This window comes from Erpetoichthys calabaricus, chromosome 11 (assembly GCF_900747795.2).
Source record: "Erpetoichthys calabaricus chromosome 11, fErpCal1.3, whole genome shotgun sequence".
In the NCBI taxonomy this organism is placed as follows: Eukaryota; Metazoa; Chordata; class Cladistia; order Polypteriformes; family Polypteridae; genus Erpetoichthys; species Erpetoichthys calabaricus.
In genome coordinates this window covers 42,410,071-42,430,972 of record NC_041404.2, presented here as the reverse complement: position 1 = coordinate 42,430,972, position 20,902 = coordinate 42,410,071, and the positions used below count along the sequence as shown (strand labels likewise).

The following is a 20,902-nucleotide window of genomic DNA, read 5'->3' as shown; positions in this document are numbered from 1 at the left end:
ATTAGAACATAATGTAAGCTAAATATCTTTATTATGCTTGTGGTCATGGGTAACACTATAATTGAACGTAGTAGTGGAAATCCATTATTTCATCAATTTTTACTCTTGATAATCCACTGTAACATTAGTCAAAGGAAAGCAAATTGAGTGAAACTGAAACACTTTATGGTTTGGATGCCAATAGGAAAGAAGTGAAATAAGGCAAAATTGCATTACTTTGTGCAATTTATTCACAATGGTTGAACCTTAACTACCACATAATTATCTAATAGAGTTTCATTATCTTTCAAAATGGCATACAATTTTTCTGGGACACCATTTTCCATATCTAATATGTTGGTTTGTGATAAGGATGAAGTAACTTTTTGCTGAATGATGAAAAGTAAATGTTTATAAAAGCAACAAAGACAATTGTTTCTTTCATAAGAATAAAAAAAAAAATTACTTAGAGAGCAGTTGTTTCTATTCGGCAGCTCTCATCATCTTTTATTTCTGTAACAACAGTGAGATAATTTAAAAGGAACATTTAAAGCCTAATACTGTATGGTAGGACAGTGGAGAAAACGGCTGTCTCGTAGACCAGTGGTTCTCAATCTGTGAGGGGGGCACACAGTAACAAAAAGGGGGGTGCGAAGATGTGAAAAAAAGAAAACAAGAATCGAAAATATGAAAAATACATCTATTGAAACCAAAACAAATTAACTTAAATTACATTCTGATACTAGAAAAATAAATATAGAGTTAGATAAATGTCGATAAACGTTAAGTAGGTATAACAAAATATGCATCTATGATATATCATTAATTAAAAAAGAACAAATTGGTATTAGTGGGCTCCTTTAAAAAAAAAAAAAGTTAGGGGGGGCGCGATTAAAACTGTGATGAAAACTCGGGCTTCATATACTTAAAGGTTAAGAAATGCTGACTAAATGTATAAAAAGTTTTACCACCAAAACATCTTAATATACCATAATATGACATACTGTATATGATTACATTTTTTAACTTAAAGGTTGAGAAACGCTGTCATAGACTAAGGGTCCCGGAAATGTTTTCCATCTAAATAACTTAGGCAGTTTGTACATTGTCATTCAATTTGCTTGACTTTTATAGTACTAGGGTGTTGTACCGTGTTAGCCATTATGAATGTAGAGAAAAGCCACGCAAAATGACACCTTTTATTGGCTAACTAAAAAGATTACAATATGTAAACTTTCAAGGCAACTCAGGCCCCTTCTTCAGGCAAGATATAATGTAATGATTACGTCTTGCCTGAAGAAGGGGCCTGAGTTTCCTCGAAAGCTTGCATATTGTAATCTTTTTAGTTAGCCAATAAAAGGTGTCATTTTGCTTGGCTTTTCTTGACTTTTATGCTTGATATGTTTGTACATCCATGTCCTAGAATAAAAATAGCAAATTGATTGAAGTAATGGTGTTTCAAAAACTAAGCTTTCCATTATATTCTAATAATGAAAATGACAAAATGGACATTTCATAGAAGTGCAAATGTGATGATAACAAATCCAGGTTAACTATAACTTAAAGCGAATAAAATATTTTAAATATGTAGAAAACATATTTACAGCATTGTGGCGAGCGGCTGAGGGTGGTACCCAGCCGGGATGCCCAGAAGGACCGAAGGAGGGACTACGCCTCCTCCAGACCACGATGGGGCGACCGCCCTGGTGGCTATGGGGATCACGGTAAAGGAGCATGGAAGCTCAACCCTATAGGGGCCCATGATCACTGCCAGGGGGCGCCCAGATGCCTGTAGAGCCCTGGTCCTCAGCACTTCCACCACACCCGGAAGTGCTGGGGGGAAGAAGACCAGGAACACCAGGAGTGCTTCCGGGTGCACAGCTGACACTTCCGCCACACCACGGAGTGCCAGAAGAAGTTCATCGGGAAGCACCTGGAGCACGTCCGGGTGAGCATAAAAGGGGCCGCCTCCCTCCATTCGATGGCTGGAGTCGGGTGAAGGAAGGACGAAGCTCGGAGAGGAGTGGAGGTGGACCAGAAAGAGAGAGGCATTGTGACAGAGGCTTGGACTGAGGGTGTTTAGTGCTGTGGCACTGGGTTGTGTGCTCACTTGTAAATAATGTACAATAATCATGTGTGTTGTTTAGAACCTTCGGTGTCTGCCTGTCTATGTCCAGGCCAGTTCCCAAAGTATATAACTGAAAAGAAGATTATGACTTAGTAAAAAATACATGAGATTTTAAATTGTGAACAGAACATGCCATCTTATATTATATTAGTTAGGGAATGGTTCATGCAGTCAACAGGAATGGTGTACATTTTTCAAACAAATGATATGACACAGTACTTTGAATATCTCTACGCTCTTTTTTTCTTTTGATTTCAGTAGTGTTCAACATTCATACTTCCATAGCATATTATAAAATAGCATTCTTCATACTATGTGTTTTGTTTTTTTGTGAAAAAGTGTTCACAAACCTATAAGGTTTGTTTTCTACTGCTGGGCAAGTTAATACTAGAAATGACAAATTGATTTCTAAGCAGATACCAATTTTAGCTTAATCAGCACAGACAACCTCAAATACCCAGACAAAATACTGTAGGGGGTCTAGGAGTGGATCACTCATAAGGTGTACCTACCGGCATTCACAAATGTGTTGTCTGATTGCCACTCCAGAAAACCCTAACAAAAGCCAAGAGCCACTGCAAGGGCTGCTCCTGCTAAGTTTTTCTCTCTCAGGTAGCTACCTCAGTCAGGGACTACACAAGCTAACAGCATGTTTGAAAGCCTTTCCTTGCCGGGTCACGTTAATCCGCACTCGAATTATCAATTCTGAAAGAATTTACCATGAACAGACACAGCTTTAAATTACCATCTCATAAGTTATTGCTAAGTGTCAGTATACAACCAGACAAAATCCAAAGAAGCAATGCCCAGACTTTAACTCTTATTATTCCTTATATTTTATTTGCAGAAAACCTAGGCATAAATATATGAAGACATGCAACCTGAATGAATCAAATCAAAGTCAAACAGAAAGCTTCGTATCAGGTGGCCACTTTCACTTTTATAGTCAGTTGTCTTCTTCAGCTGTGATGCTAGTGAGCGTTGGGATGATAGAAAGCAAAAAGTTGTCTCCTCTCTTCCAGTCAATGATGATGTCTATCTCTCTCTTAGTTCCTTTTTAAATAACCTTTTTTAAAGTGTCTTGCTGACTGCCTTATAGTGCAGCAGTCAAACGTTTGGAACTACCAATAAGTCCCAATGGTCTACTTTTGGCCTAACATGAGACATGTTCATTTTAATGCTCCAGGCTTCCATATCACATTCTTATAGGCATGCACATACTAATTAGTTTATATAAACTTAAACACATACATTCAAATAAACAATGACACTCTAACAATTTCCACATATTTTCTCTTTGTATATACCCCAGAATTTTATCTACTTCCAAAATTCAACACTCTGGTAAATTGCGTTATGAATATTAATGTACAATTTCATTTAGAGAACATTTTGATTATAGAATGTCATATGAGCTCTAAAATATAGTCTTGTTCACATACTTCAAGAGCCATTATGTAAATAATTCCAAACAAACAAGCAAACAAACTAAAATAAACACACAGATTATAAATTGGGGCAGCACAGTGGCGCAGTGGGTAGCGCTGCAGCCTCGCAGTTGGGAGAACTGGGAACCTGGGTTTGCTTCCCGGGTCCTCCCTGCGTGGAGTTTGCATGTTCTCCCCGTGTCTGCGTGGGTTTCCTCCGGGTGCTCCGGTTTCCTCCCACAGTCCAAAGACATGCAGGTTAGGTGGATTGGTGATTCTAAATTGGCCCTAGTGTGTGCTTGGTGTGTGGGTGTGTTTGTGTGTGTCCTGCGGTGGGTTGGCACCCTGCCCGGGATTGATTCCTGCCCTGTGTTGGCTGGGATTGGCTCCGACAGACCCCCGTGACCCTGTGTTCGGATTCAGCGGGTTGGAAAATGGATGGATGGATGGATTATATATTGCAAGTAATATTTAGTATAATTCAAAACCACAATTCATTACATGCTTTTTACAGAGTTTTGAAAATGTTTGATAAATCTCTTCTTCTATTTTCCAACCATTGAAAATACTCAGCCTACACAATGAATCTGCAAACAATTATAAGACCGGGTTAGCTTTTCTGTTGGAAGTTAGTAAAATGGTTTTTAAAAATTGCAGTTTTAAAAATTCTGCAAAAAAAAAAGCACATTTAATCTGAACTTGGAAGGTCTCTGGACTTCTGCTACACAAGACTCAATCCATTTTCCATATCATTTGCCTTTCCCTTTGCAGCTCAGCTTTCCTCAAGTGTAAGATTGTCTTAGTAGAATCAAAAAATATTAGACAGTCTCAACTTTGAAACTGAAATGTACAGTGGAGTCGGAACATATTATTCAGACACCTTTACTATCTGTATAATTTATTGTGTTGCATATTTAATTTTAAATGGATACATTTTGTGATTTTCTCCATCAGTATACGTTTAAAAACCCATAATGACAAAGTGAACACGTGTTTTCACAAAGGTTTGCAAATTTATTAAAAATAAAAGCTGAAATCTCATATAAGTACTCAGAGTCTGTGGTACTCCAAATTGTGATTAGGTGTATCCAGCTTGCTTTAATTATCCTTGAGATGTGTCTAGAACTTTTTTGAAGCCCACCTGTGGCAAAGTGAATGTATTGGCCATTGTTTAGAAAGGCACATGCCTGTGTTTATAACATCTGACAATTCACACTGCACATTGGGACAAAAAACAATCTATGAAGTCCGAAAAGAACTCTGTGTAGACTGTGTGATACAATTTTGGTGGGGCATTGACCAGCGCAAGGTTATAAAAACATTTCTAAAACTTTGAGTGTTCCCAGGAGCACAGTGACACCAGGACTATTCCTAGAATTGGAAATGTTGTCAAACTATGTAACCAGGAAAGAAGGGTCTGGGTTAATGAGATGATCAAGAATCCAGTGGTCACTTTGACAGAGATTCAGAAGTCCTGTGCTGAGATGTGAAGATCTGTCAGAAGAATGACCATCTTATCAATGGTCCCTTAATCAGGCGTTTATGTTAGAGTGGTTAGACCAAAACCCATCTTGAGGAAGGGGATTATAACAGCCCACTTTGACTCTGAGAGCATGAGGAAAAAGATGTTTTGGTCTGGAAGAAACAGAAATGTTTTAGAAATTGACAGAAATTTTGGGCATAACTCTAAGCATGCTATGACTGGTGAATATGGCACTGTTCATCACTTGCCTTTTAATGTCCCTAGGGTGAAGGATGGTTGTAAAGTATCATGCAATCGGGGTCCTTCTCGGCAGCATGGACGGGGAATCTGGTTGAAACTGAGGAAAGGATGAATGTAGCCAGAAACAGAGATATCCTTGAAGAAAACCTGCTCTAGTGTACACAACCTCATACTGGAGTGACTACTCACTTTTCAGCATGACAATGTCCCAAAGCATACAACCAAGACAACATTAAAGTGGTTTTAGGAAAAAGTCTCTGACTGTCTTGGAGTGACCTTCAAGCCCAGAAGAAAACCCCATAGAACATGCTAGGAGAGAATTAAAGATGCCAGTTTATAGACACTCTGAGCTTGAAAGGAGATAAACTGTCCAAATTCAGGTGTGCAAAACTTGTAGAAACTTACTCAAGAACATGTCAAGCTGCACTACTTGTCAAAGGAGCTTCTACAAAGTAATAAATTAAGGGTCTGAATATACATGAATGAGAGATTTCAGATTTTGCTTTTAATTTGCATACCATTCTGAAAACATGCTTTCTCTTTGCCATGATGGGTTATTGCATGTAGATTGATCAGGCAAAAAATACCAATTTATCCATTTAAAATGATATCTACAACACAATAAAGTGTGCAGAAAGTAAAGGTTATTGATAGTTTTGGAATCCACAATACATTTAAGTAAAACAAAAATAATATTGCTGCGGTGGGTTGGCACCCTGCCCAGGATTGGTTCCCTGCCTTGTGCCCTGTGTTGGCTGGGATTGGCTCCAGCGGACCCCATGACCCTGTGTTCGGATTCAGCGGGTTCGATAATGGATGGATGGAAAATAATATTGTATCCAGTATGTTAAAACTTTTAAAGAAGACATTTAGTTTGTGTACAAATGAAATGAGGCTCCCCTGAAATATTAAAGGAGCACAATTTTTAGTTATGTTTATTATTTATTATTGCCTTATTGTGTATATTTACACCGTTTTACAGAATGGAGAATTATTGTTAAATATCACTTATTACTATGGAAGTATAAGCTCCAATTAAAAAAAAAAATAGTTACAAAGAGTTGTTTTGCAATTCCACGTTCAAATGATACTTTAAATAGTTTATTAGATGCTTATTTTCTTCCCTATCGCTCTGTTTATTTAGCGAAATCGTGCTTTTTTGTACTTGAACTGAGAGTGCCGCTGTTGATCAGTTTGGTGATTTTCTTCAAGCAGACATTCAGCAGTTCCGCCCCTACAGCGGCTCATCATAACACACACACAGAACACAAAGACATGAGTATATAGAATGCAGACAGTGGATATGAATTTTCAGGATATTTTTACCAAGATCAAGGAATCTGTATAATCGTTCGGGCATTTTGCAAGAAGGCCGGGATCGATTTAATGTACTAAATGGATCTGCACCGATTATATTACATTTTCTGGAAAACGCCACCGTGCAGGGTCATGAAGCAGGTACCGATACTAATTGTTTTTTTTATGCTCGCATTTCTAGTTAATGCGGAGGTCCGTTATTCTATTCCAGAGGAGATGATGACAGGCACTTTCATAGGTAATATTGCTAAAGATTTGGGATTAGATAATCGAAGACTGAAAACAGGAAAAGCTCGCATTTATAATGAAAGAGGCAGCGAATACGTTGATCTTGATGCAAATAAAGGGATTTTAATTGTTAAGAATAGAATTAACAGAGAGCAAATGTGCGGGAGAAAAGCACCCTGCTCCTTAAATTTTCAGATTGTTCTCGATAACCCGATGGAATTGCATCGAGTTTCTATTGATATTGTTGATATTAATGATAACGAGCCAACGTTTGATACAAAAAACATCGAAATAAAAATTATCGAATCATCACTTCCTGGGACAGAATTCTCGTTACCAAGTGCTATAGACAGCGACGCAGGGGTAAACTCTCTAAAATCATACATACTGACGCCGAATGATCATTTCAGATTGAAAATATACAAACAAACTGATGGCAGCAGCTCTGTGAATTTATTGTTAGAGTCGCCTTTGGATAGAGAAAAGCAAGAGGAGCTTGTGCTGCTTTTAACTGCGTTTGATGGAGGGGAGCCTCAGCGGTCAGGAACAGCTGAAATTCGTGTCGTTGTCCTCGATGCCAATGACAATGCGCCTGTTTTTACTGACAAAGTTTATAAAGCCTCTGTAATGGAAAACTGCATGATCGGCTCTGTGCTGATTAGAGTTACGGCCACCGACTTAGACAAAGGTGTAAATGGACAAGTTCAATATTTTTCATCTCAAATATCACAAAGTGTACAAAATTTATTTGAAATAAATCCCGATTCGGGTGAAATAATAGTCACGGGCCCAATTGATTATGAGACAAATGACTTATATGAAATGACCGTTGAGGCGAGGGACTACGGTGGTCACGTAGGCTCAAGTAAAGTAATAGTAGAAGTAATTGATGTGAATGACAACGTGCCATTTATAAATCTCATGTCAGTTTCAAGTCAGGTCTCTGAAGACGCATTACCTGGGACAGTAATTGCAATGATTAATGTACAAGATAGGGATTCCGGAAGAAATGGCAACGTCAAGTGCTTCATTGATAATAACGATATTCCATTTAAACTGAAATCTTCTTTAAATAATTTCTATGGTTTAGAAACAGATGGATTTCTAGATCGGGAACAAATATCACTATATAATATTGGTATTATTGCTGCGGACGAAGGAGAGCCTTCCCTTTCTGCTACATATGCAATCACATTAGAAATAACCGACGTTAATGATAATGCGCCAATATTCGAAAGGCAACATTACACCACATATGTCATGGAAAACAATTCTCCTGGATCCTCTTTCTTTTCCGTCCGAGCTAAAGATGACGATGTAGGACTAAACCGAAAAATGTCTTATTTTATTCAAGAAAGGGGAATTAATAATATGTCCGTTTCTTCCATAATTTCCATCAACTCAGAAGATGGTGTCATATATGCTGTACGTTCATTCGATTATGAACTGCTGACTCATTTTCAGGTCTCAGTAACAGCTAAAGATGGGGGGACTCCGCCTCTCACTACCAATGTCTTCATTCATGTATTTGTACAAGACCAGAACGACAACCCTCCAGAGATTTTATACCCTGTATCTAACAAAGGCATCCCCATAGCTGAATTTGTTCCTCGTTCTGCAGATTTTGGTTATTTGGTTACAAAGGTTGTTGCTGTTGACAAAGATTCTGGACAAAATGCCTGGCTTTCCTATAAAATCATCAAATCAACGGACCAGACACTTTTTGAAATCGGCTTAAATAATGGGGAATTAAGAACTCTTCGAAAAATTACAGAGAAAGATGCTACAAAACAAAGATTAACTATTATGGTTGAGGACAGCGGACAAACTTCGCAATCAGCTACAGTCAATGTGAATATTGCAATCACTGATAATGTAGCAAAGGCATTATCTGAATTCATCGAACTTACAAAGGAGAAAGACAGCGATAACGATCTTACGTTTTACCTCGTGCTAGCTTTAGTGATTGTGTGCTTTGTTTTCATTATTTTTATTATTGTTCTAATAACTTTGAAATTCCATAAATGGAGGCGCGCGAAACTTTTCAACGAATGCTCAAACGGAGCCCTCCCCGTTATTCCTTATTACCCGCCCCGTTATGCAGAAGTTGGAGCAACCGGAACGCTTTGTCACGTCTACAACTATGAAGTCTGCCTCACAACTGAGTCTGAAGATAACGAATTTAAATATGTTAAATCAGCTTACCCAAGCGCTACGGATCTTAACCCTAGTGGGACAGAGAAAAAGAGACGCATCTCGGAAAGCGACATAATTCCTGACGAAGATAAGGTAAGCTTAACCATACAGATGATAAATCATAATCAGAATTAAGTGTCTCTATAAAGTTTCCTCAGCTATGAGGATATTTGTGTTTATCTTTTATACCTCTCTTTGCTACACTGACAAGAGAAATTACATATTCAAAATAGTAACCGAATAGAATGTAGCCGTCCAAAATGTGTATACGGCATTGAAATTATTTGTAAAAATATCTTCAGACAACTTGTAACAGAAAGACAACGAGTCAAATACCATCAAGCTAAATACCTTTGTTTTCATAATCACATCTTATAAGGCATTGGGATGGGTTTAGGTCGTTTCCTGTTCTTCAAATTTAAAGTTGATAAATGAAAAGTAAATGGGAATTTGTCACTGGGTATGGGCCTACACAACTTTGCGTGTTGGACTACAATCCCAAATGCCTTTACTCAAGCTACTTTCAGTGGCGTAGCTAGGGGTGGGCAGAGGGAGCAGTCCGCACCGGGTTTACACATTTTTGGGGCGGCATTATTGGCCAAAAGGCTCGGTACAATTCATGTGTAAGCAGTAGGGTTCGGACAAATATCACTCATGAATGAAAAAAGTAAAATTCTCTGATTTTTATCCACAAATGCCTTCAAAAATATTTTTCAGCTTGTCCTTCTGTGACGGCATCAGACACAGCAAATTTATGACAAAAACATAAACATTACACCGATAATAATTTCTAGGAAGATAAACAACTAATTTATTATAACTTCGTTTCGTTCTCAATCTGTATGCATTCTTGCCCTGCCCAGAAAACATCCTATCACTAGTACACTACACTGGTTCTGGTTTTCACAGCGTAATTATATTAAACAAATAATTAGAACATGGCTTATCAATGCGTCTATATTCGTGTGTAGCTGATGCCTATAAATAACTATATGTGAAAAATTATTTATGTTTCTCTATATAAATAAATCTGTGCAAAATGTATCTTAACTTTTCTCTGTACCTCATTTTAATTTTCTATTTAAATAGGTTAACATATTCAGTAATGTTGGAGGGCGGCAAATTGAAGCACCGCCCCGACCTGAGCGGTATGAACTCTAGCTACGCCACTGGCTGCTCGATATTTCAGTCTCTCCTGGTGTACACCAGATAACAGTTTATCAGTTCATATTTTTTAATATAGTATTTGTATGCATTTGTTGCATTAAGTACCAACACAAAATAAAGAGAAGTACAGAGATGCGCATAACATGGATGAAGGTAAATGGGGAAGAGGGCATAACAAATAACACAAGGGCTATTCTGGGTCTGTTTTAATTTGCTTTGAATGACTGACCATAGACAGGTTGGACTGAACAGTAAAACTCTTTACAACGCATCCTGTCTCAAATCATTTATTCTCTAATTGCAACCTTTGGCATCTCTCTCTCTCTCTCTCTCTCTCTCTCTCTCTCTCTCTCTCTCTCTCTCTCTCTCTCTCTCTCTCTCTCATTAAGTGAATATTCCTTGTCTCCTCCTAACAATAGAAATTTCATGGACTTACATATTATGAAAGTCGACCTAAGGTTTTTCTCAGAGACACTTCCCAAATTATACCAGAATAATTTACAGGCTGAAAATAATTACACTACTGTAACACAGTCACCAGTAGACATCCCTGCAATTACCTTAAGGTGTCAAAGGAGAGGCCTAGACCTCTAAACCTCCTATAACCACAAGATGTACATCTAATATATAAAGTTCAATGTGTGTGTGTGTGTGTGCGTGTGTGTGTGTGTGTTTGCGTGTGTGTGTGTGTGTGTGTGCCTGCTCTTTATTTATACAATTTCACACCCTTGGTCCAATTTCAACAAAATGTTGCACACTTATGCCATTTTGTCAGGAAGGGACCATAGACTACTTTGGAACCAACACAAAATTAAAAATTTTGACCCTGGGGATACCTTGTGTTGCTTCAGGTTTTTTTTCCAGTTAAATAGGGCTAGAATAGTTGTTCAGAGTGATGCATTAGAGGACCATTTCACATTCTTTATTTATTTAGATCAGTAAGTGGCTCCATAAATAACCATAGGTAAGGTCAGATTTATAAAATAGTAATAGACCAGTAAACCCGCGATTCTCTACAGAATCGCAAATCCACGAATGGCAATTACTTTCTGTTCTCTCCAATATTTGTAGGGATGTAAGATCATGGAGGGTGGGAGCGTCCTGGGAATGTTTTCACTTCATGAAAGACATAAATTTGTACTAAAGCGGTTTCGTTTTGGAGCCATGACTCGTTTGGTTCTGGTGTTTCAGAAGCGCGTTGTAGGCGCCTTCATTCATTGTTTTTATCCATGCAGTCTCGTTTGTATTTCCGTTAGTTGAGCTGTTTGTTTTTGGAGCCGTGACTCCTTTCCTTCTGCTGTTTCAGAAGCGCATTGTAGGCGCCTTCGTTTTCTTATAGCCTGTCTCGTCATCCTCTCGGTCAGCGGTTGCATTGTGACGATACTTGGGGAGCTGTGTAACGTGTACTCTGGAAGATGATCCTAGTAAAGGACCTGTTAACGTTTATTACTTACAGCCTGTCTCGTCTTCATCTTGGGCAGTGGTTGTATTGTGACGTAACGTTTAGTTTACAGGTTGTGTTGTGTTGCTTGGGTGCTACCTACTGAACTCTGGGTTGTTTCTGGAGCCATGACTCCTTTTGCTTCTTGCTGTTTCAGAAGTGCATTGTAGGTGCCTTCGTTTACTTATAGCCTGTCTCGTCATCCTTTCAGGCAACGGTTGCATTGTGATGTAACTTGGGGAGCTGTGTAACGTGTACTCTGGAAAATGATCTTAGTAAAGGACCTGTTAAAGTTTATTACTTATAGCCTGTCTCGTTTCCTCTCGGGCAGCGGTTGTATTGTGATGTAACGTTCATTTTACAGGTTGTGTTGTGTTGCTTGGGCGCTACCTACTGAACTCTGGGGCGCTGAGACGCAGTGCGCATGCGCTTCAATGTGTCCTGCGTCCATGACCGTGCGCCCGTGGACCGTACATCCGGTTTACAACCTTCAGTTAGTAATATGGATTTAAAAGAGCTTCTATTGCATACAAAAACTCAGGGTAAATTCACGTTTTCTTGGTCTGTCTACTATACATTTAAGATTTCTTATTTATTTTCCACATATTCTGAACCTTTTTAAAGCCAAAAGAACCAATTTATCATGCAAAGAACCCTTCATAGAAAGAAGCAGTTGTTAATGAAACAGTTGTTCTAGAACCACATGGCCCAGTAAGGTGTAATTTTAAACTTTATCTTTAAGAGCCTACAATGATCTATGAGGACACTGCCACCTGGTGGCACAAATCAAGTAAAATACCAGAACAGACAAAAGCCAGACAAGAAAACTAAATGACCAGAACTTAAAATTACTTACCTATGCAACTTCAGCTGCTATTAAAGTTTCCTATAAAAGACAGAATACATCCATGTATTTCTAACCTATTCTTGGATGTTCTCTTTTTTGTTTAGTTTGGTTGGTCTAGGTAAAACACATAAGATAAAGCACTCAGAACATAATAAAAATGTAACAATGGAACATACAGGATTAGTTGTTGCATCTTATATCATTGAAGAAAATTCCATATTTTGTGTTTGATTAGTTTCAAAGGGACAGGAAGTCAAAAGATAACCGATCATCCCTACATAAGATCTTCAAACGCAATTCAATAAAAATGCACCTTTTTTCCTGTTTCTTTAGAATCCATTTCCTGAGGACTCTGTAGCATGAGTGTTAGCCCATATCTTTACCTGTTCTCCAATACCAAGAACATGTCGGGCCTGTCATCTTCTTCTTGATAGTGAACTGTCTTTAGAAAACAGAAAATACTCCATGTTTAATGTAAAATGTGTTTCTGGCAAATAAGCAAATATATCATATTTCACAAATATCAGTAATTAAACTGTTTTCACCTGTTTGTTCAAAGAATGAAAAATTCAAATCTACTTTCATTTATGATTTTTGAATTTAAAAAATACTGTGCCATGGATTGGTGTAGCTTTCAGAACTGTTTCCTATGCTTTCTTTGATATATACTTCAAAGGGCTCTGGTCTAATCAAGCCTTTGTTGTAACAAATAGATTCAATAAATATATAATTTTTTAATGGCATTTTATTTATAGTGTTCAGAATTTCTAGATCACAGCAGGTACTGTAAATTTTAGTGATTTTGCACATGTACATTGCTATTACCTCGTTTTTGTAAATAGCTACATGTATATGGATTTGATTAAACATCAGTAATCATTGATGATTGAGAATGTCAAGTAATTGATTTTCTACTAGCAAATCAGTGAACCAAATGAAAGAAAACAACTGTTCAGTTATTTGCTAATTTTTAATAAAATAAATGAGAGTGAATGTATAAAAGCACACACGCTGATATGCCTAGCAGAATACATTATAAACATGTATTCCTTCAGAAAGAAAAAAATATAACCAGATATCAATAGAACTTTACTTCATTCGGTTAAAAGAAGATGTTGGGAGTGAAAAATAAGTGTACAGTATGTACTCATGGTGATGAGTTGAGTGCAGGGGTTCGTTCCCCTTATAGAGATAACAGCTAAAAAAAAAAAAATTCAGACCCAAGCAACAAACATGGAGAGCTTTGTGTACATGACATAATGAAAGCTGAACACAAAATTGAAATAATTATGTCCAGTTCTTTTAAATTATATAAACAGAAGAAGAAACAAAAAAACACTCCACATATTGACATATTTATCTTCAACTTCAAAATTTACCTTTTACATAAATAATTTTCTGATCCCTTTCAAAAATATATTAATTCAAACACTATGTATTTCCTACAGTAGATAACTAATCAATAATTTGTAGACTTTTCTCTGAAGTAATTAGAAGTAATGTTATTACTAATATGTTCTTATTTAAAAAAGCAAAATTGCACCAAATGATGCAAAAACAGAATTGGGCACAATATCCATCCATCCATCCATTTTCCAACCCGCTGAATCCGAACACAGGGTCACGGGGGTCTGCTGGAGCCAATCCCAGCCAACACAGGGCACAAGGCAGGAAACAATCCCGGGCAGGGTGCCAACCCACCGCAGGACACACACAAACACACCAAGCACACACTAGGGCCAATGTAGAATCGCCAATCCACCTAACCAGCATGTCTTTGGACTGTGGGAGGAAACCGGAGCGCCCGGAGGAAACCCACGCAGACACGGGGAGAACATGCAAACTCCACGCAGGGAGGACCCGGGAAGCGAAACCAGGTCCCCAGGTCTCCCAACTGCGAGGCAGCAGCGCTACCCACTGCGCCACCATGCCGCCCTGGTCACAATATTCAAGGAAAAAAACATCTGTGCTTAAGAGAATCCTTATTTATTTAGAAAATTTTAACTATAAAATACTTTGTGGGCGGCACAGTGGTGCAGTGGGTAGCGTTGCTGTCTCGCAGTTAGGAGACTCGGGTTCGCTTCCCGGGTCCTCTCTTTGTGGAGTTTGCATGTTCTCCCCGTGTCTGTGTGGGTTTCCTCCCACAGTCCAAAGACATGCATGTTAGGCGCAAAAAATTGTCCCTAGTGTGTGCTTGGTGTGTGTGTGTGTTTGTGAGAGTGCGCATCCTGTGGTTGGCTGGCGCCCTGCCCGGGGTATGTTTCCTGCCTTGCACCCTGTGTTTGATGGGATTGGCTCCAGCAAAACCCCATGACTATGTAGTTTGGATATAGTGGGTTGGATGATGGATGGATGGAAATATTTTGTATATTATAGTTTCACATCAACAACAACAACATTTATTTATATAGCACATTTTCATACAAAAAGTATCTCAAAGTGCTTTACATAATGAGGAAAATAAAAATAAAAGACAAAGTAAGAAATTTATAATAAGACAACATTAGTTAACATAGAAAAAGAGTAAGGTCCGATGGCCTGAGGGGACAGAAAAAACAAAATAAAAAACTCCAGATGGCTGGAGAAAAAAAAAAAATCTGCAGGGGTTCCAGGCCACGAGACCATCCAGCCCCCTCTGGGCATTCTACCTAACATAAATGAAATAGTCATCTTTGTATTTAGGGTTCTCACGGAAGGACTTGATAATGATGGTCATGCAGACTTCTGGCTTTTAATCCATCACTGTTGGAATCACATGCATGAATGCATCGATTTGTTGGTCTCCACTCTCCAATCCAAGGTCAAGAGTCAGAAATCCAACTCTTGATGGGGCACACTAACTCTCACACTCATAGACAGTCCTGCATACCCAATTTCAGAGTCAACAACATATTACCTCCATTAAATATGAAATAATAATTACATAAAATATAAAAATAGACCAAGATAAAATTGGTAGGTTCAATTTTTAAAATAAGGTTTTATATTGAAGCCAATGCTAAATGTTTGCACACACATACAGAAGTTTAAATAACTTCCATCTACCGATCAATACACAAGAATATGTTTCTCAGTAAATATGCCCTTAGGGGCAATGCAGATCAAATAAACTCAATCACCTGAATCTGAGTAAATCGTGTTTTCAATTATCTATTTCCAGAAAGATATAGTTTGGATTTATTAAATGGTGCCTTTTTAAAAATAACCATATAAACTGAATATTTTATAGTAAGTTACATTTTTTTTCTGGTCACACGGTCTCATAACCTATGACAAGAATAGGACGATTTAAAAATATATTTAATGCTGAACTATAAAGTTAAAGTATAATGAAAAGGTTTATCCCTTGAATTATTAACCTGCTTTTCTGATCTGTGTATATTATCTAGAGTATAAATATAACAGTTAAACTCTCTGCACATCCAGAAGGGTCATGCCAGCTCTAACATACTGTATAATAAATATTTCAAATCACGTTGAGCTTTCAAGAATTTATCGTAGATTAAATATTAAATCTAAAAATATTTTTTCTGTTTTTTGGCTATTAAAGTGGATTTGTCGATGATTGAAGGTAAGTGATATATTTTTGTGGAAAAGTGAAATTTATGTAAAACAGTGTAATTCGTCAAAATGATACATTGAGTAAAATTTCAATCACTGCTTAAGAAAAACAAGTGATTTGACTTTGTAAATTTCGGATGACTTTTTAAATTACAGAAACTCTGAAATACGTTTGGTTTTTGTCAAAGTTATGCATTTTAATAGTTGAACTGCGAGTGCCGCTGTTGATCAACGAGGGGATTTATTTTTCTGAATAAATGCAGCAGCACCTCCCCTGCCACAGCTTCAGTATCACACAGACAGAAGGGCCTCGCCATACACAAAGACGGGAATACAAAAGGAGAACAGTGGATACAAATATTCAGCAAAGCATTCAGTATTATGTGGATATACTGTATATACAACCTTTTTTAAACATACAAAAGGAGGTTTACAAAAACACGAAACGCTGCTCATCTGAATTAATACATTGCGCTCTTTCTTCTTACCAGAACATTTGGAAGAATGCTACCCAGGGCATCCATACTGCAGGTACCGATTGTGATTTTATTTTCACTGTTTCCCTTTATAGCCTGTGGGGAGGTCCGTTATTCTATTCGAGAAGAAGAAATGAGGGGATCTTTCATAGGCAATCTCGCAAAAGATTTGGAAATAGATAACCAGAGACTAAAAACTGGCAGAGCTCGCATTTATTCTGAAGGGGGTGCGGAATACGTTGAGCTCAATTTAAATAAAGGGATTTTAATAGTTAAAGACAGAATCGATAGAGAAAACATATGCGATAGAATAACTCCGTGCTTATTACAATTTCAGATTATCCTTGAAAATCCGATGGAATTTCATAGGATTATTATAGAAATTGTTGACATTAATGATAACAACCCCACTTTTACTAAAAATAATGTTCAGTTAGAAATAACGGAGTCATCTCTTCCAGGAGCGTTGTTTTCGCTTCCTAAAGCCGTAGACAAAGACGTAGGTGTAAACGCCCTGAAATCATACACACTCACACCAAACGACAATTTTAAATTAAAGGTTCAGACGCAATCAGACGGCAGTACTTCCGTGGATTTGTTGCTAGATGTGCCTTTGGATAGAGAAAAGCAAGAGCAGCATATTCTCCTTTTAACTGCTGTTGATGGAGGAGAGCCTCAACGATCTGGTACCGTTGAGATAAACATTATTGTTCTCGATGCTAATGACAATGCTCCCGTTTTTTCTCAAAGAGTGTACAAAGCTGCTGTTCCCGAGGATTCGTTGATAGGATCTATGCTTATTATAGTAAATGCCACCGACGCAGATAAAGAAGTGAATGGACAAATTAAGTATTTCTTCCCCCATACAGATGATGCACAGGGTTTATTTGAAATTAATCCAGATTCTGGAGAAATTAAACTTATTGGCCAATTAGATTATGAAGGTAATAAAATGTTTGAGTTGAGACTTGCAGCCAAAGACGCTGGTGGTTTTGTAAGTTCCAGTAAAGCGATAATTGAAGTAATTGACATAAATGACAATGTGCCGCTTATAGATCTTATGTCTGTTTCAAGACAAATCGCAGAAGATTCATTACCAGGGACAGTAATAGCAATGATTAAAGTTCAAGATAAAGATTCTGGAAGAAATGGAAAGGTTAATTGTTTAATTAACAATAATATTCCATTTAGACTAAAATCGTCTTTAAATAATTTCTATACCTTAGAAACAGATGGATTTCTAGATCGGGAAAAATTGTCGCAGTATAATATTACTATAGTGGCCAAGGACGAAGGAGAGCCTCCACTTTCGTCCACGCAAATAATCACACTGCAGATTAGTGATGTAAACGACAATGCACCAAAATTTGACAAGCAGCATTACAAAACATACATTATGGAGAATAATACCCCTGGATCTTCGTTTTTCTCGGTAGCAGCCAAAGACGACGATTCTGGTGTCAACAGTAAAATCTCTTATTTAATCGAAGAATCAAGAACTAGTAACATTTCAATCTCTTCATTTGTGTCTATTAATTCAGATGAAGGTGTTCTCTATGCTGTACGTTCATTCGATTACGAGCAGCTGAGTCATTTTCAAGTCTCGGTGAAAGCCAAAGACAGAGGATCTCCGCCCCTCAGTTCTTGCATATTATTAGATGTGTATGTTCAGGACCAGAATGACAATCATCCAGAAATTTTGTATCCAGTTTTAAATAAAGGATCTACGGTAGCTGAATTCATACCTCGTTCTGCAGATGTTGGCTATCTGATTACTAAAGTTGTAGCTGTCGATAAAGACTCTGGGCAGAATGCTTGGCTTTCTTATAAAATAGTCAAATCCACCGATCAAACGCTTTTCGAAGTGGGTTTACATAATGGAGAAGTAAGAACTCTTAGGCAGATTATCGAGAAAGATTCCACAAAGCAGAGATTAACTGTTTTAGTAGAGGACAGCGGACAGCCTTCTCACTCTTCAACAGTGACTGTCAATATTGCCATAACTGATAATTTAGCAATGGCTTTTACAGAATTCAATGATTTTCAAGATAAAAGCAGCGCTGGTGAAGTCAAGTTTTATTTGATACTTTCGTTAGTGATTGTATCGTTTCTTTTCATTGTTTTCATCACAATCCTAATATCTTTAAAATTCCATAAGTGGAGACGCTCTAAACTTCTAACTGAATGTACCAACGGAATTCTCCCGGTTATTCCTTACTACCCGCCTCGTTATGCAGAAGTCGGAGCCACGGGAACGCTTTGTCACGTCTACAACTATGAAGTCTGTCTTACAACCGATTCTGGAAATAGTGAATTTAAATATGTCAAACCTTTGGAACAGAGTCCTGTGGATATGAATCTTAGTGGAACGCATAAAAGAACTGGCGTCTCTGGCGAGTTAATTGCTGACGAAGATCTTATGCAGGTAAGCTTCATTAATCTTTTGAGCAATGTGTATAGAAATTGATCTGTCGCGAAGTAATCAGTTCTCATTTTGACTTTTTATTATCCCAATTTGCATACGATTCGTTTTCAAGTTCCCCATTCGGTGACACCCGCCTTACTTCTAGTTCTTCACCTTTACCTTAATTTAAAGTTTTCACATTGTTAATTAAACGTTTTCCCCCATAATCAGGCAGTTGTGAAATTTTCATAAAATGTTCATAGATATAGTTGATCATTTTATACAATATTATTTTCCTTCATATTAATAAATACAATAATGTTGCAAAAGATGGTGGAAATATTAGAATAATATTTGAATTAGTTAAAAGAAATTACAGCATTCATTTTCAGCTTGTTATTCACAAATTGCTGAGCTTTACGTTTTATTTTAATGTTAATTTGCTCTAAACTACTACAGATTTTATGCTAAAAGTGCCTTAATCATGTTTTAATTATGTTTCAAAGTATTACAGAAATAGAGCCGATTCTAACAAATAAATTTATCTGTTACAGTCCTGTAAGTCTTATTAAATCTATTAACTAGAAATTGTAGTGGTTGACGGGTAATGAGCAATTGGTGTATTGTGATCCATATATCCATCCATTTTCTTAATCCACACCCTGGGTGTCTCTTCCTTACATCCAATGATGACTAAGACAGTTATATTACAATATTTATCAACAAACAAATATTTTCATTTATTCCTTTAATCTCAGATGCAGAAAATGGATGAATGGATCATTGGAGTGTTGGATGGAATATCACATGTGTGATCACATGTTTACTTATGTGTTTTCTTGCTCTGGATTTGGTTGCAGTACAAGTGACTCTTTAAAAGATTTTACAAAATATCAAAATTTTGTGACATCAAATGAATGTTATTAGTGTACTATTTTTATACTACTTTACTCCATTCTTCCAAATGTCCATTGTTAAATCAACCTAACTCAGTTCACATCCCATCATTGGAACTTTAGGAACATGGCAGAACAAAATTCTTAACCACAGTCCATCCCAGAGCACACTCAAGTAGACACACACACACTCTAATACTGTGTCATCTTCATCTGCCAATTGTTTGTTTGTGTGGAAGGGGCATCTTGAGTACAACCTACCTAAACACACATACATGCATACAACAGAGACTTGGATTCAGACCCAAACCTTTCAACCTAATAGGCTGCAGCACTAACAATGTTTGAAAATGGCATCAGTAACTAGCAAGAAAAACATGTTGTTTGTTATGAAAAATGTGCCATTGTCATTCTGGCAGCATATAATTTGATTGCCATAGTGAAAATAATTTGTTAACAAAACGAGCAAGTACGTGGATAAAATACATGTTCCGTGGTTAGTGTAACTTAATGTACTTTAAAATCAAACTTGTGACCCAGACATCATGAGGTTACCCATTGAAGCACAGTTTAATATCATGTGCTATACCTATAATTTCAATTTGTAGTTAAATACAAATTAAGAAATAACTGACTAGAAACTGTGATGTTACATGTGTGTTTGTAAAAGAAGGAATTTGCACATTGAGTACACCCTTATTAAGTGTGACAAAATAAATCCAAATGAGAAGGTAAGTAACTTGAAAAAACACAATATCAATTCAGTCACTGATTACCTAATCAAATCATCCAGTTAAGTGTTTTGGGGGCTAAAACCAATAAACCAATTGTGCCAGCAATTCAGAATCCAATCCTGGATGGTGCTCCAGTCTGTCACAGAACACATTAACACCATTTCACTCAACCTCCAAACTGATAGTCAGTAGTTAGCCTAACTTGTGCTTCTATCCGATGTGGACGAGTATCAAAGTTTTATATATTTCTCGAGTTTGCTGATATCTTAACAGTTATGTTTTGAAAGTTAGGTGGGGACAATAAATTGCTTGGGGTTGGAAAGGGATCCATTATTGAAGAAAATGTTTTGTTTGCAGTATCAGTGTATTTGTAGAAAT

At 37.3% G+C, this 20,902-nt stretch overlaps 1 protein-coding gene across 1 annotated transcript; it reads left to right on the top strand.

Annotated features, from left to right (window-relative positions):
• The first annotated feature begins 6,302 nt into the window (after window positions 1-6,302).
• Window positions 6,303-19,709, top strand: LOC114661272 (cadherin-related tumor suppressor-like). The gene is made up of 5 exons (XM_051934292.1): window positions 6,303-9,091; window positions 12,558-12,561; window positions 16,004-16,024; window positions 16,586-18,915; window positions 19,653-19,709. The coding sequence occupies exons 1-5, from the start codon at window positions 6,653-6,655 to the stop codon at window positions 19,707-19,709; spliced, it is 4,851 nt and encodes a 1,616-aa protein (XP_051790252.1). The 5' UTR covers window positions 6,303-6,652.
• Window positions 19,710-20,902: the final 1,193 nt, after the last annotated feature.

Bases quoted from the DNA above. Each gene is read 5' to 3' on its own strand.
- LOC114661272 (XM_051934292.1), top strand. From the start codon at position 6,653: ATGGATCTGCACCGATTATATTACATTTTCTGGAAAACGCCACCGTGC. The intron at 16,025-16,585 runs GTAAGTGATATA...TTCCCTTTATAG, and splicing joins GGATTTGTCGATGATTGAAG to CCTGTGGGGAGGTCCGTTAT. The intron at 18,916-19,652 runs GTAAGCTTCATT...CTTTAATCTCAG, and splicing joins CTGACGAAGATCTTATGCAG to ATGCAGAAAATGGATGAATG.